Here is a 24,595-nt window from a genome sequence, read left to right as displayed (position 1 = left end):
ACAAGAGCATAAACATTTTGTGGCAGGTTTCTGGCTTAGATGAAATTCACCAGACACTTCAGCCTGGAGCTTAGTGAACCATACCATGCCTCAGATACATTCTGTCTGCATCCTACTTGGTAAACTGTCTTCTGATGAATCCGCTACCTCAAGTCAATTTAAAGCTGTGATTTTACAGCACCGTGTTTGTTCACCACAGTAAGATTGAACTATCAGCAGAGACCTTTACCTTTCAAGCCCAAAGTTACCTGAGAGAGGTGAAGAGTAAAGATTCCTACTCTTTTCAGGCAGATTTTTACTTATTTAAAACACATCTATTTCACTATCTTGCTAAATGTTTCCAATTTGCAGGCTAGATTTTCCACTTAACTGGAAAAACAAAAGGAAGCTGTCAAGGATAGTGCCTGAACAATACGTCGGGCACAGCCCTGCCCAAGCTGACCTACGCTGCTGTATCAGTAACTCCCATTCCCAGAGGAACCTGCAGTTGTTTTTCAGCGCACGTGTTCAAGCCACTGAGAACAAAGCCCAAGCCATTCTTCTGCTGGTGCTACTACAGTCATCTCCTGGTTATTCAAACTGGATCCTGCTGCTCACAGAGAAACCTAAGCAAGAAAGGCCTGCTTGCTCCGCTCCCCTATGCATCTATAGTTATCGCCTGCATGGCTGTCATTAACTTTCTTAGCTCTGGGTGAATCTCTGTGGTCATGCAGTATTACCAATCTAATTACTGAGCCAGGACCAGGCACTCTGGAATACACCTGTGACAAACACTGACCTGCATATATTGTAGAATGGAGGCTCAACTTGAATTTTAAGACAAATTACTAATCTTTTTGCTGATAGTGCTGGAATTTCAGGTGTTCCTGGAAACAGCTTCTTCCTTTAAGGCAGAATCCTTAATCATGAATCCATGTGTGTATGCCTAATTCCATAACATCTCTAAGCATGGAGAAACCGTAAGCACAAGGCTGGTTTGACTTCTTCTGCTGGAACTTGGGATGCAGCTCTTCAGTGTCGGGAAAGGTAACTCCCACTGGAGCCAGTGGTGACCCTGGCCAGTAAAAGAAGCAACCTGGACAGCAAGAAACCAAGGCACGCAGCCAAGATAACTTCAAGTTATTCAATATTGATTCAATATTAAAATCCTCTTTGTTCTACTAAAGTAAAAATTAAGTAATTCCATGTATTTTGAGCCTTGTTAAAACCTATTCTTCCTTTTTAAAACAAAACTTAATTGAAACCAGCTACAAGAAAGTTTCAGTTATCATGAAGTGACCCTTTGTAATTAAGATACAGCTCAGAATAAAACGTTTAGCTGCAAAGGCATGGATTTTCCCTTTTTCACTGTTGCTGCCATATCACTGCTATTATTATGAGTGAGGTTAAAACTACAAAACTGGCAGTTGCTTCTTTTCACTGAAAATTAACGAAAAGGAAAACAGAGAACGTTTGTCTAGAAATGGTTCCCACTTTCTCTTTTTAAGGAGATCAGGCACGCCAGCGACGTAGTTCCATGAACACATACCAAATTCTGTGCAGCTGGTTCAGGCACGATGGCTACTGTCACAGATGACCTGTGCCGACTACTGAGCCCTGCAGCTGAGCTGCAAGCGGGCCATGCCTCCTAGGGCTGCTTTCGGCCAAGAGCTTCACCAGGTGAGACAACCAGCTGCCTCCTCTGTGTCCCGCTCTGCAGTGCAAGTCCTAGGAGCAGCCAGTCTGCAGATAACAAGCATCTACCATATGGAAAGATGGAGCAGGAAAGCAGCTGTAGGCCTGTGCTGCCATCGTACAAGGTCTGAGAGGCAGTATGAGATTGGTGCCAGCCACAGGTGTTTCATCCTTGACACCTGAGGGGCAATACAGGAGAAAACTCATGGGAGAGCAGGAGTACAGAAGGAATAACTAGATGCCTGTAATAAACTGTGACTCTGGATTAGTATCAGGAAATGTCTTAATCATGGGGCTTGGATGGCCTTCTGTAATGGTATTCAGTGTCTGAATTTCTTCAGTTCCTCTGTATTGCTGGTTGTCTACTCTTCCAGACAGCAGCTGATGGCTTAGTCACCATAGAAGTGCTTTCTCAACAAAGATGTTCCCTGTGCTCCCGCCAGCAATTCCCCCCTGCCCTTTCACTGCAGATGCTTTCCTTGCCACGTCCTGTTCCCTGGAGTTCTAGTAATGATCCCTGTACAAACCTGCCCTAGCTACCTTTATCAATGTGGAAAATAGAGTAAAGAGAACTCAAAAGTTGATTCTCAAATAATAAATAATTCATGAAACAATTTCTAAAGATTATGATTTTGTTCAATACATTCCACTATTCTTTCCTCCTTGGTAGTCTTCTACACTTGAAGGCTCCAATTTGGGGTCAGCTCAGCCTTTAATGAGTCAGTTGCTCCATCTGACTTACTCTGAACATACTCACATGTTAACAGGGCTCTTCACATACAGCAGTACTCCCCAAAATCATAGTGCATTTGGGAGTGTACATATGCACCATGATGCATATATAGATACACATGTACATTCATCCATAGTGAATCTGGAAAGCTGAATTTCAGTTGCAGGATATAAGAACTGGAAAAAGGCCTCAGGTTATGTACAGCTGGCTAGAAACCTGACCATACTTAAATTTCTGTACATGGCACTATAACTAAAGAATCAGGTTGGGTTTAGACACATGAAATGTTTTCATATTGTGACCATGATAAGCTGTACATGGTGCCCATGAGCTAATACTTCCTGTGCCTAAAATGCTGAAAGGGCTCTGCCTCTAATAACTACAAGCTGTTGTAAGCTGGAATCCAAAGCTGACTGGCAAATTACTCTGGGATATATCGATTCGTTCATTCCTTTTCCTAAAACAACATTCTGGATGCTAGGAAAATCTCTGCATCTATGCATTGCAGAATAAATACAAACCTTCCCATGCAGGCACAGAAAATGTGTAAGAAATTCTTCTATGTGGAATGTCAGATGTAACAATCATTTCCACTGTAACCTTCCACCTCAAAACACAAATAAAAGAAACACGATTTGGTTTCAGTATCTGTCAGTGAACTCAAAGTGATGAAAACATTCTTACTACCCTCACAAAGTGAATCTGCTTCTAAGGCTTTGAAGTAGGTTAATACCATGATTACAGCATTTGCAGTGTTTTGCAATGGCATGCTGCTCCGATCTCCTTTCATACTAGAGCAACTAAATTAATAAAAATGCTTTTGGTACAAAGGTTAAGTACATTAAAGAAGAGTCATATGAAGCTTTAGCCACACCTCCATCTGAAATACGAAATAAAAATCTGCAGGATACAACAGTTTGATATACTCAAGAGTTATTCAATGCTTTTGGCACAATCTTGCCATCTTTAACACCACTTACACGTTACAAGAATTTTTTTAAAAAGGGAGCAATGAAGAGCTACCTCCACTCATACAATGAACCCAGTGCTTCAGCTTAATGTAACAACCATTGGGATTCCTTGCCAGCCTTCGCACCAGGCTGTGATCTGGTTCCCTTTCCAAAATGGTATGTGAAACATCATCATTTAAAGGAATACTATCACTGCCTCTGGCAAGAACTGACCCAGCTGTGCATACACTGGGACAAGGCTGTTCTAGCTGGACTCCAAACTCTCTCATCTAATGGCTGAATTGTAGACTCAAAGCTGAAATCTTCATGAGACAAAAGTGTTTCCCCCAACAACTGCGACTTACAATTAATACTACTGTTAGGCTCGTGGTGAGTAAACTAGGAAGTTAACATATCTAAGTAAATGAAATACTGATGAATCAAAACATACTGCCTATGAAATCTCAGACCTCAAAGCCCACCATACATAACAGATCAAGTGAAAGTCTTGCTCTAAATGCTGGCAAAGGAACTTCAAAAGGTGATGTACTCTGAGTATTTTGCCTTGGTCATACCAGCATAAGGATACTTATGTTTTCTAGATGTGAAAGTCTGGCTGACTAAATACCTGTGAGAATTGCATTCTATACCTAGTATTGGCAATTAAGATAATTCACTTTTGTGTGTACAAATATTAAAACTACTTATTTAGGAGAAAATACCCAGTTCCTTTGTTCAAATCTTTTTTTTTTTTTCCCTTCACAGACCCCCACTTCTAAATCTTCCAGCTTGTCATTTCTGAATAACTTGGTTAAAATAATGGTGTTTGAGTGGGTTTGAGTTTAATGCAGGCCAATAACCTTGAATATTTTAAAGCAGAAAGAATCTTAACCACACATTTCAGCAAGCCTAAAGAGACATAATTTGAAAGGTATTTATAGCTAGTGCCTCTTTATTTTCACATCTTGGGCTTTTAGAACCTTTGGTCTAAACCTAAAGGGGAATTTTTTTTCCCTTTGAACTAGGTTACTTCAAATGGAAATTCCATTTACTAACCGTAGAGAATTCACTCTCTTCCAAACATCATCTGCTTTGAAAAAAAAAGAAAGATCAACTTGTGTTTGGATATAATTGTTTTGGTAACAGAAATGACAATCTGGCCTGCAGAGGTTATAGGCCATTAACAAAAGATGATAATGTAATGGTTTAGCCTTATCTGCTGGAGATACACTGTATAGAACGGAGCATGAAGAAAGGACAGAATATGTAATGCTGACCTCACTGAGTTCATCTGATGGCCAATAAACTCACATGTGCTTCAGGTTACTTTTCTCAAGATATCTTCACATTTCCGAAAAAAAGTGCTAAGACATGAAGAGATGCATTTTTGGTATCTTTCCCCCCTCTCTATTTCCAACCAGCACATTCTCCTGCAATACAGCAGTGGAAAACAACATCTAATAGGCAGCATACACTTTTAATAAAACATAGAAATCCTCTTTGATAATTCCACACAAAGGCCTACATAGCTCTGACTTTCTTACTCTTTTTGTGTTTGCCAACAAACCCAAATGAGAGAGTTTCTTGGGAAGAAGAAACTCCACCACTGTCATCCCATGTGCTCTTTCCATCTTTTGAACTCCAGCCATGCAAAACCTCACAGGTTTAATCCACATTTCGTTAGACCTTGAATGGTTAAGCTGCTGAAGATCAAATGCTGCAAACAGGCCCTGCTGTTTCAGACCCCACAATCTGAGAGAGGCTGTGGGTGTCATTACAGGAGAAAAGGCAGGCTGGCACCACCGACTTCAAGCTAATACACAAGCGTTGCCAGCAGTCTGGTATTTCACTACAAAAGATGGAGTTGTGTTTGTTGATAGACAAATGAGCTTTCTCATTATAAAATACTCAAAAGTAGATTAAACGTTGATATGACTTCCCCGGAAGCTGAGCTTTGAGTAAAAGGTGAAAAACAACCCCTACAGTGACTTTTCAAAATTACAAGGCTTCAAATATCCTCCTTTGCAAAAGTCTTACTATAAAATTGGACTCCAGTAACAAACAGTCATCAAGTCAGGTTGCTTCTTAATGGTGACATCTTTGTATTTGTCTGTTTTAACAGACTATCATCAGGCGGCAAGAAATAAGCTTGCATAGTGTGTTTCTAAAAGTTCTTGTTCCATCTCTAAATTTGCATTGATTGTTTCAATATGAAAAGGATCCAAATCTTCCCTCAAAATCCTTTTTTTTTTAAAAAAAATATCTTTTGTTTTAAGAATTGAGGAGTTTAATACAAAGACACACAATAATTTCACTTACTAAAATTCCTGTATCCAACTGATCTATGGACATTTAGCCCCAAATGATTGGTTCCACCACAAGATTAAAAAAAAAATTAAAAACCACAAACCTCCTCTGTGATCTTCGTAATCTTTTCAGTGTATTGGCAGTTTATGCATTGAATAGGATATGAGGAATTACTGAATTAAGGAATTACTGCAGAGAGTTTACTAGGTTTTCAAATTATGGGATATATATTTACTTTACCTTTATTTGCTGAAATGGACATGTCCCTGAAAATGGTTATGAGATAATTTAAAATGAATGAATAATTAAGGTAATATAACATCTTAAGTGTTTTTAAACACAACGTAGGTTCCGTGCTTTCACTGACATCTGACACCAGCATCCTTACTGCTGTCTTAAATGTCTCTACATAAAAAAAAAAACCACCCATGAACCTACAAATCAGCATTAAAGCAGGCTTTCAGTTTGGCAGAACTCCTTGAAAGCTATTTTTCAACACCCACGTTGTGTTTGTTTCGTTGAATTAAGCAGTCTAGCAGCTAGTGGGACTAACTACACTTCCTTGGTAGGGAAGGACTTGGCCTGAAGAGAAAGAAGATAAACCTCCATTATCCTGGACCCCATTAACATATGCACATACAGATGAGCTGCGAAGTACAGACCTTCCCAGCATTTTAAATAGTTAGATAACCTCTAATAAACCTCTCTTTAATATCATTAAATACTGTTCATCCCCCTCTGTTCTAACCCTGTGGCTACATTAAGCACCCATATCTTAATCAACTTTGCAACTGCTGCCATCCCAGTCTCTTCTCACTACTCGTTCCTCTTAATAGTCCAGAAAGCACTGTCAAAATAATCTCTCCTGAATACCGCTCTGACTGCACCCCTCCAAAGCCCTGTGCACTGATTTCCAGTCATTCAGACCAATCATTTTAAACTTATTGTTCCCTTCTTCAGCTAAAGCTTGCTCAAAAATAGGATCCACATTCAAAATATTCAGATTTTTCCTGTTCTGATATTCTCCAAACGGAAAAGGCAGCTGCAAAAATCAAAGAAAGAAGGAAGAAAGGATTAAGAAAATGGTGAACACACATATATGCCAAAGTGGCCAAGGGTAATCACCAGAGCTATGGGACTTCCCCTCAGAATCATGCCCCATAATCAGCACGAGGGTCAAGCTCTTCTCCCATCCTTGTGAATGGGATGGATTCCCAATTCCTCTTACACACAGCTTCTCTTTCTGAAATGTTACCTTGCATCTGACGAAGTTTCCTTCATGAAGCCTTAGTTGAGAACAATACTTCTCTACAAGAAGTTCCTCTGTTAACATATTTGCTCATTTTGTTGAAAAAACATCCAAGAGTAATCTCTGAACACCTACAGTTTCTATAGCCCTATTTAATTATCACATGAGCCGATATGTGTTCCTTTTTACATCTACCCGAGTACTTTACCAAAGCACCACTGTCAGCTCAGATATTGTGGTTATTTTCTTCCAGTTCCTTTCATGTCTCTATGATGTGACCTTTTGCAAAGCTATTTATTAGACTGCCTTCTAACAAAGACTCAAATCTTTTCTAAAAAATCAAAAAAACCAACCAAACAAGAAAACCCACCCTACCTGTTGCTAGACTTTTTTTTTTTCCTTAAGTAGCACGTATAGAAATAAATAATTTTTCTGAGATGTAAAGAATTTAGATCTTTTGGTGCTTCAACCAATGTCCATGTTTTCACATTCCGGTTGGGTTATCATGCAAACAAAGCAGGCAGCTCCATCTTGACTGTCAAGCGTAGCAAGCAGCACCAAATGGAGCACATTCCCTGACCACTGTCCTTCCATTCACTGAACAGGACAATGGTCTCCAGGAAATAGCAATATGAGCTCAGCTCATTAAAAATTGTATGAAAATGTATATCCTGGAGGGATGTTAAATTAGGCTTACATAGGCATTTCAAGTCTGCCCTTCCTTAGAATTTCAGTGCTTAACCTTATAGCCCCAGCATTTCTTGCATGCAATTAAATACAGAGGTACAGATATAATATACTGCTTTACTTACAGTCTAGCAAAGAGAAAGGAGATATGCGAGACAGATAAAGAACTCTGTAGGTAGCTTTCATTTTGATCTCCAGTGTCTCGCTAGCTCTGCCATCTTTCTGACATGCTCACAACAGTGGAGGCTGTGCTCTTGCACAGCCAGTTTTACTGAGAAGGGCTGCTAACAATATTTTTAAAGAGACACTTCTGAGTCTGTGTATTTAACAAAAAAAAAGCAATCCACAAACATCCTTACACTACCAAATATAGCAAACACTAAACACACATAGGTAACCATATCAATATTAAACTTAAGCCATGCCCAAGTATAGAGTACACCCAGTTTCCCTGCTGCAGTCAATTCATTTCATGTGACTTTGAACATCTGAGTTCAATGTCTAACTCATACAGGCAACACAAGGTATAAAAAAGGATTAATGTATTAACTACTCCTGATGTTTTTGCCTTCCACCTAGTTATCAGCATGCTAGTCCACATTATTGTGATGTGCAAATATTACCCTCATTACTTTGATGGCAATTTTATATTTAAAACTGAAATTTATAGCTAACCTCAAAAGACTTACTATGCTTAATTTCATTTCACTGCCCAAATCATCCTTCTCACTATAAAATTTCTCCTCTATCTAAGCTAAAAGAATCAGAGATGTAATTGCAGATCACAGATTAGCTGTTCAATATTTGCTAGTAGTTAAAATGGGGCAGACATTAAAAGCAAGTTGACTCCAGAGAAAGCTGTTCCTTCCATCATCTGTAGAAGAGACTGCTGTGAAACGTTAATATTTATGAAGAAGGCTAGAGCTTTGTGTGCCTTTGGACAACTTGGCAGGGCTCCCCCGAAACAGGACATCCTACCACCACTGAAACCACTGCCAGGAGGATCTCCCACCTCCCCCTGCTGCGTTCAGTGGGGGCAGTTATGGGTAAGGTAGCAGGACACAACTGTCCCAGGAATTCCTCACAAGCAATCGTCCCCTTGCACAGCCAGGACAAACCAGGGAAGCACAGAGGCTTGCCTGTGCCACACAGCCGCCTCTCAGAGCACTGGCCCACAAACCCAGGAGCATGCCCATGGCTTGAAGGCTTTCCCCTCGAGCGTACTCTGTATTTCTGGGCCAGGACTTCACCATGGGTGTGCTCTCCACTCTGAGCCTGCACAGGAGTAGTGAACTTCAGGTCAGACTGGCTAACAACTAGGAGGAGAGGGCTGAGCACCAGCCACTGAAGCAAGAAGCTGAAATCCTGAGAGGCCCATAGACTCAGGTGCCTACAACTGGAGGAGACTGATGTTGGGAGGGACAGCTACTGGAGACATACTGGATGTCTAACATCACCTATGGAGAAAACTACAGAGTGTGTGCGCGTGTGTGTCCGCTAGCAAACCTGATCTGTGAGGGGAGGAACGGGACTGAGCCATCTGTGTTGTTCATAGAATCGAGGTTGGAAAAGACCTTTAAGATCAGAGTCCGACCATTAACCCAGCACTGCCAACTCCACCACTAAACCATGTCCCCAAGTGCCACATATAGGTCCCTAAGTGTATGTAGGTGCTTTTTCTGATTATGTGGCTGCTGGTAAAAGCTCTGCTTTGTGTGGGGTGATATGTATGGCTGTTTGTAGTATGTGTATGCATGCCTATCGGGAATGCGTGCTCAGCCTTGCTGGATCTGGATACCCTAAACCACAGCAGCCTTGTATCAGGCTGGGAGAAGATGAATCCCCCAAGGCCCTATAGCCCACCAGACTCAATTACCTCTAATGGAAGATTCCGGAAACACGATCACGTTAACATCTTTGGTTCCACACATACTGACTTTTGTGTTGATGGAGCAATAGCTTGTTTTCTTCCCTAATGCAAGCATCACAAAGCGGACACAAAGCCCAGAGAGACCATACACTATTCACACCTCCACTTCAAACTTGATCTACTTGGAGCAAGGAAGGGCGGTTTCACAACTCAGCTGCCAAATGATAATTTGCCCTACTTCTCTTTATTTTTATTGCTGTTTTGCAGCAATGAGTAATGCTGTCTCCAGGAAATGGAAGTGAAAGCTACTCTGTTCTTGTCAGAATAATAATGGATATTGTGTTGGCAACTGCCCTCCTGCGCTGCACAACAGCATAAATAAAAGGAATTAGGAAAAGCCAACAGTACTACAGCAAATAAAGCATGTAAACTCACCTGCTTGCAAATACATTATAAGCTCCATTGTTTGGTGTTTCAGCCTGGGCAACAAGAACAGGATCAGAAGTGAGTCTACTCCACTGATTCTCATCTATGGAAAGAGGTTGTGGGGGAAAGCCACTGGCTGTTCAGGGAGGGTCAAAGCGGGGAAGTGTGGCTTGTAAGATGCTAAGAGTGCCTCCATACATGGTTGTACAGACGGCAACAGGCTGAAAGATGCCCTTCTCCAAATCTCAAGTTAGTTCAATGCCAGGATATTAGCTTCAGCCTCACTTTTTTTACTAGTAGAAGGAAAGATGTTAGTAAGCATTAAAGTATTTGCTCCATATGGCTTGGATTCATCCAGTTTCTGCTCACAGAGGCCACACAGGTTCAAGCAGGGAAGGAAGACCTGCCTTTTTGCATGGTTTAGAAAATGGATCATCTATGGGAAATGCCTCACTACAGAGCACTAACGGTGAAACACAGTTCAGCTCCTACTCATGATGAACCATTAACACCATTAACATGTCCATGCAGCTAGACATTTAGAGGTGTCTGCAGCCTGAGCTCTGGATGCAAAGCAGTTCTGTTGTGAATGATATATGAATGCACAATGAGATGATATTCAAGACAAGAAAAGGTTTCAGAAGGCAGTCCCTAATGATGGAGGTCTTCAGTGAACAGCTGATGAGTACCAGTAACTTTATGCATCAAATTTACAATTTTTCTGAACTTTATAAAGGACCCTGTATTTTTATAAATTGCAAGTACTCTTAACTGTTAGGGAAAGAATATTTTTGTCACTCAAAAAAAAGTCACTTAGCAGTTTCCATAGGTGCATAAACCATCAGTCTACCATCCAGCTGTTTGTTACTTTAACATTAGAAGCACCAGGAAACCAGCAACAGAAACCACTATGGCAGGCGAACAGGAGAAGAAAAAACTCTTGAGGTACACATAAAAAGAACTGTAAAAACAAAAAAATTCAGTTAAGCACATATAATATACCTACCCATGATTTCACTATGAATTGGCCTCATTTAAAAAACTGAAAAAAAATTTTGCTTTTTATTTAGCCCTTTGTGTGGATCTTTTGTATGAAAACAAACACATTTTGTTAAACCAAATATATTGCCTCATCTGCAAAACCAACCAACTGTAAAAGCAGAAAAATGCATTTTTTCCTGTCTTTACATTACACTAGCTATTACATATAACAAAGTTTACTTAAAAATAATACAAACAATATGTAATTATTTCTGAGGACACATTTATCTCTAAGAGGAATTAATTTTCAAGAGGAATGTTATACTTAAACACACTCAGTCACTGTGCCGTTGGATATCCCAAGTACATTACATATTATATTACCTTTATTCTGGATGTCAAATAATGTCAATATTGATTCTTTAGTTAGAGCGAATCATCTGCAAGGCTCACAGCCACATCTTCTCTTCACTCCTGAGGAGCACAGTGAATGTCTGGGCCTGACATATTTATCAGAGGGAGTTTAAGCCTATTACTTGGTCAAATTCACTATATATTTCTTTGAACTCTTGAAGAGGAATATGTCATAAGTTATGAATGAAGGGCTTACAAATTCACCCGCAGTATATTCCAAAAGGCTACCAATTTTGCAGCCACACTTTTCTTAACAGTAAGTGATCAGTATTCAGAAGGTCTATGATGTTGAAGATTAAGGACACACTTATTTTTCAACTAAATTTTTTGTGACCAATTTACTGAGATATTTAGCTATACACTTCTGTTTCTGGTTGCTTAAAAACACAAACAAAAACATGCATGTTTCCTCTAACTTGTACGTTGCTCCACACTTTTTTCTTCACAAGCTGACTAATGAAATTACTATGATACCATTACTGACAGAGACAGACATACTAGTTAGAGCACAAAATAAGAAGCAGGACCCTCAGATTACATATCAAGCTCTGCCCTGATTTGTGGCATAATCTTTAATTGAGAGATCAGCACTGGCTTTCGATGCAAAGATCTAACCACCTTTGAAAACAATTTACATTTCCCCCATACGTACATAGGCCATGAAAGCTCATTACTTTCCAGAAATTATATAAAATTATGTAACTTTTGAGGAATTTTCCCTAGTAATATGACAAAGTATACACTGCAATAACGTGGACATTAATGCTAAGTGTTACCTGTTAATTTCAGGGAAAATTGGTGAGCAATTTAATGCTTCGAAGATCGCTGGGATCAAACTAACATTCCAGTTTTATTTGTCTTTGATTTCCCTTCAGCAAAATGGGAGCATTTATCAATGCAGCTGATACTCACTGTAAAGTATAGGTTAGATGTAAGACTGATGTATTTTATTCTTACTTGCAGTATTTCCCATGTCAATGGAAAAGACAAAATGTTTCAGAAAAGTAGAAATGTTCAAATGCATGTAACAACATGCTGACAGAAATGTCATTCATTAATATGTATTAGGCAGGCAAATATCTTTAGATGAAGAATGATATAAAAACATTGTCATCATCAACATACTTGTCCCTATAGAATATTTCTATGTGAGCCGTATTAGGAAACTTCCACTAATCCAAACCTCTAGAGGCAATTTAGCTACTAATCTGGATGAATTAGGTCACTCCTGCTCAGTTACATTCATTACGTGACAGAACTTTCTTCCCTGAACTCTCTGAACAAAACTCTTTATTTAAAAAGATCCTAATTTTGCTGGGAGTCTTTTCAATGACTGCATGTGGAGAAAAGGCTCCCCTGAAAATTAATTTATTTGGCTGTTCGGCAGTTCTACTTCCTTACCAGCCCCATCCCCTCACTTTCTCTGTATTTCAGTCAAATCTCAGACGTAGTTTAGCAGTGTAAGCGGATGAAGCCAGAAACAATGGACAGCACAGGCTGAAGTGGATGCATAGGTGATCCTCACCCCCAGCAACCAACAGATTTCCTAATGTACAGCCAGACTTGGAGCCCAGCAACACCCACCTGTATTTAATGACTGTTACATGAGTCTAATCCTCCGTGGAACATGCATTGCATTAAGCTCCTAATTACCAGTTTCCACTGAAATGCTTTGACGACTGTTAAAATATTGAGAAATGATAACATAACAGAAGCTCTCAGGAAATGTTATTCTTCACACTCAACAGATTATTGATTCCTCTACTGAGGAGCAGCAAAGTAGCAAGAGCTCCAACCTTAACTTAGGCAGACCTGTCTCTCAATTAAAAACAACAGTAAATATTTTAACTGCAACAAGACGCAACATCCATTACCCCCGAAGAATGCTTCAATTAACACAACCACAGACCCCCTTTGGTTGAATGTGGGATTTAAAACAGAATTCATGAGCTCTCTAATTTATGATAGGTTATTGGATAACTCTTGTTAATTATAGCTACACAACGTCAAAATTAATGATTTTCCCACCCTCTTTCAACTTGAGAATGAATTCATAACTTACATCAAGACTCAAAAGATGTGCAATTAATGTTGTTAGCAACCATTTCACAAAAGAGATTTGTTAAAGGCAGGCATGTGGACACAATTAGTGCATCAATTAATGTTATTGTTACTTGATCTATAAATTATTGAAAAACTCATAACTGCTGCATGGAAACAAAGCAAATCCTCTCCCTGACAATAAGTTCCTGACTGTGCCCCTCTTTCATTACTCTTTAGATCAAATTTGAATTTTGCTGGATTCCATTAATCTTAGCTATGTAAACAGAAAAATAAATGAACCTATACCAATCGACAACTTGAAATGCCTCATTACAGTGATGACGCTTTAATTGTTGTTAGCTGATCATAATGTTAACAAAAAAAAGTTAAGTAAAAACATCCCACCATCATTGTTCATAGCACTTACTAAACTGAAGATCCAATGTGGAAACGAACCTGTAAAACTGCATCGAGATTTCTATGTATCAGCAAAAGCGTAAATGTCACATAAACCAGAAACCTCCATCCCACTCTCAAATTTAGCAATTACTAGCCCAAAGATTAGATTCAAATAAGGTCTAAGAAACCCAAAACAGGACTTCAGTAGCATGAGGTACCTATGATGAAAACTGAAAATGACAAAACAGAACCTTATTTAAAGGCTGCTTATCCCCAAAGGCTTTTAAACTAACTAGGCACCTCCTGTTTGATCTTAGTATGACTAGAGTTTTGCTCATGGGGACGCAACGGTTTTCCTTTAGATAGTTAGACAGACTCCAGTCTCTCATTAGAGTTTAAAAGACCCAGGAAAGAGACATGACTCTGCCAGAGGCCAAATCCTACAGATGTGAATGGTTCCGAAGCCACTGCATTACTTTTAATTAGTAGTCAAATGGGGCATTTAAGTTTTTTTGCCATCCTGATCCCAAGAGGATCAAACTCTGATCTTCCATCAGCATGAAAGCACTGCCACACACCGCTGTCCGCTCTGCTGGCACACCACAGTAACGCCTTGCCTGGCACTAAGCCCCCCTCAGCAGAGACCACTCCCATCTTCCCTCCCCACGCACAGCTTCAGAACTTGTATACTGATTCAGTCAAAATATTATTGAATTATGTTATGGCTACAAGACATCTATGGTAAAGAAATAGCACATCACACCTTCTCTAAATTTCACCTTCCTGCTGGTTAGTTATGGCAGTCCCTGGCTTGGTGGCCGGCCCACTGTGAAATCTGTTTCCAGATGCCACGTGCTTCCCAAGCACTGCAGTGGAAGCCTATTAAATAAGGGAATTTCACCCATGGGGATCCTTAGCACCAAAGATCGTTATGCTGATTGCCAACAAACCTGAGCTCCTCTTTGTATCTTGCTTCCATTTTTAAAAGTCCCTGTCATTTTGAAAATTGACTCAAAAGTCTTATTATAGGGGATATAATGAGAGATGATTTTGTAAAAATATCCTAAGCTTCAAATAGCATAATTACAGAATTAAGTGCAAGAGGAAGAGACTAAATCCCTAGAAAAGTCTCCTTGCCTTCCCCCAAGCAGATGCAGATCTGCATGCAAATTTGGTAGCCTGGCTCGCTCCTTTATTAACCTCCCATTTCAGTTTTCCTGTTTAAGTTAATTTTGCAGGAAGGGATTTTTCAAGGCAGTTATCAGTGTGGATTCAACATCAATGCAACACATTTCCCCAAAAAAGGTTTCTAAATCAATTTTAATTCTGATAGGCTCAAGTTAATGTTTTCAATTTGATTCAATAATCCATACACACTTAGAAAATGGCTCCCCCCCAATGTACTGCATGACAAACATGGTGTATGTTTCTAACAACCTTGGCTAATAAAAAAACCTGTTTTTCCATCCTGAATGGTACAAACATGTAATTTTTATTCAGCCCTCAATGAACAACATGACATAAACAAATGAAATAAAATCAGCCTTTAAGATCATTATTTGAATCATTAATTCTCTAAACGCTTCTTAATGAAGTTTCTTACAGAAGGTTTTTGGCAAACTCACCAAAAAAGTCCTCAAATAGAGCTTTCTAAATCTCCTGAGAATGTTGCATGATTTCCTTTAACAGAGCAACACAAAACCTCTTCAGGACGTCTTTTAAAATGCGAGGAAGTTCTCAAAAAAGGTAATTACAACACAGTTAATAGTAGTTATCAGCCAAGACTGGCATGAAGATTAGGGCTGGAGGTGAGGGATGGCAGAAATATAATCTCCTCTAATAGCATCTAGTGTGCTGCAAGTTCCTAAGATGGAATAAATGGTAGACAGGAGGGCTGTAAGCATCTTCACAGTACATGGAGCAAAAAGTGACAGTCTAGAGAGGAAGGGAGGTGCTTGGCTCACCACTGTTTTCCTGTGCCTTCAAGTCAGTTAAACTCCCACACTCTGCTGGGGTATGACCAGGTGGCATTTCTAGGGCCCATCAAATTGCAGATCCATCAGATATTGACTGAATAAAAGGCAAAATTAGTACCTGGTTTTTTAATAGCCTATTTGTAAGATTACCCAGGGTGATAATGTTAACATACACAATTGCAATTTGTTATTATCATGCTAATATTGAGGTTCCCTACAGTACATTAGAGTTTCACAGCTGTGATTCTACTTAAACAGCAGCTTCTAAGAGGATTTTGTATGCAAGTTCTTGTCCTAACTGTAGCAATAATCCTTTAGTGTTAGAACAGAACACTGTCTTACAAACCAGCTCAGGTGACAATGGAAAGAGACCAAAGAGTTGACTATGACTAGAAAGTTTATGGCTGTACAATGTGCCTAATGAGAAATGTTTTCATAACCTCTTGTAAGAGAATGATCTGCATACAACTACAAAAAGAGATAGGTGTTCCCAACACAAAAAAGAAATACTCAGTAAAATTTGTAACTCTGCAGGAGCATTAATGTCACTAGCCCCATCTGCAGCAGAAATCAAACTATTTCCCCGTCACCCAAAAATCAGCAATCTATGCAACGGAGTCTAAAAGCAGTCATAAGAAACCATAAACGAACTTCAAACACACATCCCACCCAGCTGCAGGGAGTTAGCTCACCCCAGCAGCAGGACTTTGCATGCACACTCACTGAGTATTATGAGACAACTCCTGGACCTTTCCTCTAACCTGTCCAGGTTATTAAATTGTTTGCTTAACTAATGATGTTACAGGGCCTGTAATTCAAGGCAGACACTAGACCACAAACGTACAAGTCGCATCATCTGAATAACCATCACTTTCTTTTTGGTCACTGTACTCCAATAAGAAGAGTAGCTTGCATTTATCTGTCATCTTACCATGTTTTATATTCATATACCTGGCAAATCTTAGGAATCAAGCTTTATGTTATTTCAGCACTTTAAAAAAGAAACACTACCTGACAGATGTAGAGCTTTATACAGATGTAGAGCTAAAGATACTGCCGAAACTACGCAGAAGAGATGCTGAGATCACGAAAGAACCCTGCCCCATCCTGCAACTCTGTAATAATCCTCATCCCCTTTCAGTCAGCCCAGACCTGCAGCATGGGATACATCTATGGGGCCGACATTCTGTTAGGAAGTTAAGCTCAAGTTTACTGCTCTTTCTCAGCACAGCGCTGCGAGCTGCAGATGGCAGAAGTACCAGAACAGTAGATAGCACAGCAGGAGAGGCCCCTCCCTGCTCTGGATGGAAATGGTTGCATGGCTCTTGCAGAAGTACAACAAACTCTGCTTCACTGGAAATACACTAGAGCTGAAATTTGTGTTTATAAAGCAGACTAATTTCTTGGGAATACTCAGTGCCATTGCATAATCAACCTCATTGATTAGTAACATTAGAAACTTCATGTTAGTACTTGTTACCTGTCACTGCTCATGGTTAATGAACCCAGGGAAAAAAGAAGAAAAAAATTCCGTTTTTCACATGTCCATCATTCACACTATACAGAGCAAGGCTCATTTGTTGAAATATACGCAAATACATACAATTCAATTACAAGTAAATGATCACACCAAGTTCCTATTGACTTTCATTATGTGGGATTTGAACAGACAACACTGCCTGAATTGTATACCTTGTCTGTATAAAGCATTCACTGTACCACAAAGCCTTCGGATGGCTAGATGTGATCAAATGCACTCAGACTTGCACATGCAATACACAAGATTAATTCTGGGGATGTGCTACTGCCATACAGTGTCCCTTCCAGTTCTTCAGATACTTGTACATGCTGCAGGGAGCTCTGACCGCTGCCACAGAACGTATTTTATACTTCTTCTCAGCAGCAAAGGTAATTCTCAGAATTCCCATTCGGGGGATAGAATCAGACTTGTTGCAGAGAAGCATTCAGTTATTGTGATTTATGAAAATGTTTTTAGAGATGGATGCTGAATATTTTATTAACATAAACATCAAGTTCCTACAACAGTTGTTTGCTGTTTTCAAAAGTTGCACCCTCCAGCAGAAGAAACAACATAGGAGACACAAATCAAAAAGATGTTATCCATAATGCAAAGGACTGACATTTTTTAATTTCCTGCCTGCCCAAAAATACTGAATGATCATACAACCAAAGCATCTTTACTTTCTTTACTTACTTTGAACACATCTCTCAGATTCTCACATTCTCATTTAAATCAAAGTTCCCCTATTTTTCCCTTTCTAAACTACAGCTTTTTAATCTTAGTCATTTTTCCCTTGTGAGTTTAGGCCTACAACAGTAATAAGCGTTCTAAACCATCTTCCCAAACAAACACTTATTTTTTTTTAATCGCTGTGTCTCTTTTTAAAAACACTAATACAAAGACGTCTGATAAAAAAAGCTATAACAAACACAAGGCCTTAATTATGGGTTTGGTAGAATTGCCGCAATAAAAGGTATAGCTGCCCAGAAATTTAACAAGACGTCTAAGATGAGTAAAATCAGCAACAAAGACACGTATGAGCAAAGATGAGAATTTCTTAAATTTAAAGATTCCTCAGAAATGGCTAAATTACACACCCAGAAAAAGAAACAGAATGACAAACTGAAAAGCTCATGTGAAAGTCCAAATCTTGCTGCCTCAAGTATTAAAACTACTAAGTATGATTTTTTTGTTTGTTTTACTTTTTTATTTGAACAATTTGTATTAAATCTGTTTTCAACCTCAATTTCATTATCTGTATAGGTTTTTAAAAATAATAATAAAAAAATTAATCAAAGACGGCTACGCAGAACAAGAATTCCCACTAGAATTCAAGGCCTTGGCCTCCAAATTCATCAGTACTTAAAACCACAAGCAATAAAAATACTAATAAAAATGTAAGGATAAAAAAACCTTACTGAAAATCTTTCAGTACTCCTATTCATAAACACTAGATTCATATCGTCCAATTTCTCACGCTCATCAGCCCAAGGAACTGCCCTACAATCTGATACAAAACTATAAATACAAACATGAACTTATCCAACCATGCATTTTAATTTTGAGTTTTTCTCCTCCTCGTTTCTATTTCCTTTACCAGATTACCATTAATCTCTCTATAGATTGCTACTAAGGTCTCTGTAACTTCATAAAGTGTCTGTAAGATTCAAACTCCAGTAACGGGAAGTGCATTTAAGCTCTGGTTAGTTCAAAACAAAGTAGTAACAAAGCCTTTAGAAGAAAATTCACATATTGACAGAGAAAAAATCCTTACCTTTTGCTAAGAGTAATTTAAAAAAATCCATTTCCATTTGTGAAAATTGAAATATACATGCAGAGTAAAAATTAATGAACTGTAATACATAAGTTCTTTCTTACATTTTAATACATTTCAGTAAGATGTATTTTTAATGTTAGAGAACCAAATCCCACATTCCCAAACCAGACTTCCACTGGGCTTAACAAATTTGACTTTCACTGAGCACACAGATAACAGAAGAATCACAGATGCATAAAAGGTGGTTGATGTAGGAGCTGATTAAAGTACAAAACACATACAAATAAAGAGAAATGAGTCACTACCTTTCTTTTTGGAGTCTTTCTTTGTGCTGGTTTTAACAGCCACTTGAAGTTCTGTCTCAGTTGACATCCTATATCCTTAGTCCTCTTCACACAGATCCAGGATCTCGGTCAGGCTCATTTAGAACGTCTCTCCAAGAGAATAATTCAGCCTTTCAGATACTGTAACCCAAACAGTTCATCTCATTCACTCCTTTGGAGTGCTGTTAAAGGAGGAAACAAAAATTAATGGTCATTCTCTGAGTTTAAAACATCTAAAAATAAAGAAAAAAGAAAAAAAGCAGAAAACCACTGCAAGCTTACTGAGGAAGAAAACTATGAAGTTCTCCATCTACAGAGTCAATTGATCACAATTTCAGATGATTAAATACAGTCATCTAGTCCTGTCTGAGATGTTTTGGCCTATCTGAGACGTCTCCACAGACTAAAGACACCACCACACAAGGTATACAGAAGACCTGTACTTCCAGACCAGCAGCTGGAGGACAAAGACTGTGATCCAGAAAGTAGTTGGAAATGTTACCAAAAGCAAAAAAATTCTGAAAGGACTCAATTCCTAAATGCAACAATTCCAAGGCAAAAACATATTGCCAGATAGTCAGTTCAGATTTTTACTCCTCAAATGCTCTTATGATGCTTTTGTTCTCCTGCTAGAACAAAGACAAATGAAAAATGTATTCATTACTCACACTGAGAACATCATACTTTGCCACTCCTCTTGCTTATGCAAATGTTTCCTGTATAAAAGAATCTACCTCCATGTAAACAAAGCTGTAGTTCTTAACATCCATCTAGTATTTTTTCTTGCAAAGAACTTTGAAAATACAGTTAATTAAACCTACAAAATAAAAACAGGATATGGGGCAAAAAGATAACATTTAGGGAGCAAGCTATAGATTTACATACATATTTGTTGGGGAGATACGCAAATGCACCAGCTGTGAAGCCACAGCAGCGAGTGCAGAAACGTGCTGGAGCAGTATGAGGGAGGCAGGCTGTGAGGCTACAGGTAGGACCGGGGATCTACAGGCAAAGAACATACAAAGAATAAACCACTACCTCCATTTCTTACTGCTGGTCCCTCCTGCTCTGAAGGATGAGCCACCTACTTCAGCCAGTCTGTTGAGGGCAGATGACCATGCTGTCCTGAAGCCATTTGTCATGATGTTGCCTTACTAAATGCATCTTCTTATTGCCCTTCCTTTTTGTGGAAAAGTTCTCATTATTAGCACAATTACGTTGAAGTCCATCTGGTCTGTCTGAACAGCTGCCCAGTTATTAAAAAAGCATTTAATAAAGAAATTAACCCAGCATATCAGCTGGTTAGCTGGCCAGAGATTAACTACAGTTATAGTTATTTACTAACATTCCTTCTCTGTCATTTAAGAAAGTAATACAGTGCAAACACTGACGTAATTTTGACAGTTTAAATCACTTTTCACAGTCAGGGCTGTGAAGCCGCTGGTACTTTCAAATCCAGGCTCTTTTAACATTCTAAAATGCTTCAGTAACACTACACTGCCATGCACTGTCTGAAGTGATTTAATATTGCTGAAGTGTGTCAGGGGCTTTCTTTAATAAGCTCTTCAAATCTGTATGCGTATTATAGAATATTCAAAGATAGCTTTTCAAAATCTACTGAACTGATTTCAAAATACAGAATTCCCTGTTCCTCCTCTATGGAGTCTGAGTAAGTGTAACATAGCAAAAAGGAGGAAAAATAAAGGAACTTTCAAATCAAAGTTGTAGTGCTTACTAAATACACCTTGGACCACCTGAACAGACTAAAAGCATTTTGATTAAAACAGTAGAAAAGGACAGAGCAAATGCAGGTTGATCACAGAAAGAAAAAGAATAAGGTAACAGACCCCAAACTAACAGTTGTTCAGGATCTGAAGCACTCTGGCCAGATCCACGGCCAGGGAGATGTCTCTCCCCCAGACAGTCACGGTGGGATACCACATGCAGCAACCACTGGGCCCCGGCACAGATCGATGCATTCACTGCATGGCGAGGGAACCACCGCACCCTGCCTTCGATGGGATCGCTCTTCACTTACGCTTGAAATCCCCTCAGCAAACAGGGAGAAAGGCGCTGCAGAGAACAGATGTCCCTCACAACCCCCATCGCCTTCCCCTCCCCCTGCACACAACCCAATTTAATAATATTTAGTTTTACAGCCCAGTAGGGATGCATCAGTCTTTATAGCTCAATGGCACTTACTTAAAGCATCTCTCAAGTCACACCTGGATTGACGGTTTATTTTTGTAGAATTTGGATTTGTATTTACCTAAAGGTTAACTGCATTATAAGAAGCACTAACACACACCACTTCATTAGGAAAATATTTATAAATAAGTTCCATTTATTTTATTTTTTTTAAAAAAAAACACACTAACCCCCTACACACACACACACAAAAACAAAAACAAACAAACAAAGAAAAAAACCCCACATCTCAAAAAAGAAATAGAAAATATCCCCAGGGTCAAGAGTCAAGCAAGTTTTAATGTCTTAGAAGACTGTTGTGGGTACAAAGCATCAAGCATGTCATCTCCTGTTGTCAGCTACTTTCAACAGGATAGCTGAAATAGTAGCATCTGAACGGCACTGAATATTTTAAAATAACAACATATGACTGCTATCTCATTTCAAACTCTCCAGAAAAGCTATATCCCCTCGAGGCTATCCCACTGAGTAATATTTTTTAAAATAAATGCATGTCTATTTTTGGACAGGTTCACATATTGATTTACTTTAAAACCTAATCAGGTCATACTCTCGCAGGCTCATAGATCCTTGAATAAAGTAATAGGTATCTTTCTAAAGGAGCACATAAACATCTGTCAGATGCAAGCAATAGTTCAAACTGAATTTGCTACAGAGACAATTCCTCCAACAGCATAGGTCTTTACATAAGCTACATTAGTAAACTTTCATATACTGTCCGTATTTCAGCCATTTATTACCCAGATGAGAATGGCAGTCAATCTGCTCCTCACCGCAACAGCTTTTATTGTCTCCTCCAATCTAGGTCACCGTTGTTAAATACTATGGTCTTCCAACTGTGGGAAGTACCGCAGCATGTGTTTTATCAGTGAGATGCTATTTTCTTTGATCAGTTCTGCCACGTTTCTCTCCCTGCTCTAAAGACAAAATTTCATTAGCTGCACTTAAAAAAAATAAATCCATCATCTCACATGTATCCACTCCAACAATCTTCTTGTGTGCCTTGTTACTGCTCCAGCTATTACAATGTTATGTGCATGCCTCAGCTTTTCCTAAAGAGGATTCAGAGCTCTTCATTTTAACAAAATACTGACATTCTCTGTTCCCTTATTAAGTGGCTACAGCAGGAACACAATCAGCGCATTCTGGAATTAACTGGCTTTTAATTCCAAGAGAAGTCTTAATCCTGCATTCTGTATTACAGGCACAAAACCTAAAGTCTTAGTGAAGAAATATTTTTGTAAATTCACTTTGCAGTTAGGATTAAGACAGGTTGGACCTTTTATGCACAGGGAAATTAGTCACGTGCTCCGCCCGCCTCCCCTACGCATCTGTAAAGCAACAATTTCTGTCAAATCATTTGTCTTTTCAACCATGCTTGAGCAAGCTCATGAAGGGGTTATTAGGCGACTTCCCCTGGCCTGAGTTACGAAGGAGGTCAGACAAATCATGGTACTTCCCCTCTGGCTTTAAAATACATGAATTTATTAATTTTCTTCAGGCCTTCAAAACTCAAGAAGTTCCCTCCCCTGAAACCAGTTTCTATCTGCTTATGTAAAGGAAAAGCTGTCTTAGAAAGGATTTGTATCTAAGCCCTGGCATTCCCTAGGTATTTAAGTTCTCTACAGCCCCAAAGCGGGATGTGACAAAGAGGATGGTACCTCCCAAACTCTAGTTTGGCAAAACAAAATGCATGCTACCATCCTTAGCTCCTGCTTTTATATCTCTGAAGCCTTGCCATTCATTTCCTTTCCTCCAAAGCACCCAGTATAAAAATAATCTGTAAGGGAACACTGACACCCACGATTTTGCAAGTGTTAACGCTCAAAAATATTAAAAGGGCAAAATATAAGTGACAAAAGAATTTAAAAAGTGCTGTGGTCCTGGAAAAGTGAAAACAGTTTAAGCACAACAGACTGCTATCCAGGGAGAAAAACATTACTCATCAACTTCTCATCTGACCACACAGCCTAACACAGGGAACTTCAGTGGGACGGACACGAACAGATGGCGGAAAAACCCATCCTTGCCATTAGTGCCCTTTATACCCTCCAGAGAGAGGAAGCCATGAAATCCTTTGGAGCTGCTCACACTATTCTGTACTCATCCACTCATTTCCCCAGCGGTCAGGTCTTGCAAACATCCATGGGAAGCTACTTGGTATCAGATTATTAATCTGTAACAGACAGCATTACATTAATTCCAAACTGAAACCCAAGGGACAGGTCCAAAACCCACTGATATATTTTGGTTAATAAGGCCTATAAGTAAGAACAAGAAAACAAGGAAGACGAGGTGAAAGAGAGAGCTTAACATGCTGACACAGGAGAAAATGAAGAGGAAAAGCAAAGGAAGGGGGAAGCTGTCCCTGTATATTCTTCATTAAAGCAAATTCTGCAAGAATGTGTTTAGCAGCAAAGTCTAAGCCAACTCATGCACTGAACTTCTAGCTAGCCTGCAAAAAGAAAACAATCTCCGCTAGACTGTTGAATGCTCCCCATCCCTCTTCTCCGATTTTGTCATTTGCCCAGGGAACAGCCTAATACACTGTTTCTAGTGACAAAGTCAAATGACACTCTCTCACAGCATCATATGTCAATCACTGCTTTTTCCTGCAATGTCTTTACTGGCATTTCTGTAGCCTGGAAAGGTGAAAAGGAAGCTTGCTGTTCACACGCACCAACTGAGATCCTACACAGAAACGCATTCCCTCAGCAAAGTGTGGAAAGCCAAGGGCCCTGTTTAACTCCTCTGTCCCCCCTGGCAAACTGCACAGGCTCCTTTGACACCCAGCACCCTCCTTCTCCTCCTACCACCCCAAGTCACACAGCTTGCCAAGGCTCACAGCTGCCTCCACATTCCGTACCTGGGTTGGTTTGCTCTGAAATGAGCAGGTACTCACCTCCTCCTCTGATTTTGTATATACTACAGTAAAGGGAGGAGATTTATGTGCTTTACTATGCTGTCTGTACTATGTATGTAGTGAGATACCAGAGCAATACTTCCCAATTAACCCTTTTTAATTCTTCCAACATCAGATAACTTAGTACTCAAAC

General features: G+C 39.3%; 1 protein-coding gene across 1 annotated transcript in view; it reads right to left on the bottom strand.

The window, feature by feature from the left end:
- The window catches only part of DAB1 (DAB adaptor protein 1), a 168,066-nt gene that overhangs the window by 103,411 nt on the left and 40,060 nt on the right, over window positions 1-24,595 (bottom strand). Inside the window, 1 exon segment of the mRNA XM_037404792.1 lies at window positions 19,314-19,513. Within this exon segment, the coding sequence (XP_037260689.1) occupies window positions 19,314-19,380 (67 nt within the window). The 5' untranslated portion in view covers window positions 19,381-19,513.

This window comes from Falco rusticolus, chromosome 11 (assembly GCF_015220075.1).
Source record: "Falco rusticolus isolate bFalRus1 chromosome 11, bFalRus1.pri, whole genome shotgun sequence".
NCBI classification, from domain to species: domain Eukaryota; kingdom Metazoa; phylum Chordata; class Aves; order Falconiformes; family Falconidae; genus Falco; species Falco rusticolus.
This window is presented reverse-complemented; position numbering and strand designations above follow the sequence as displayed.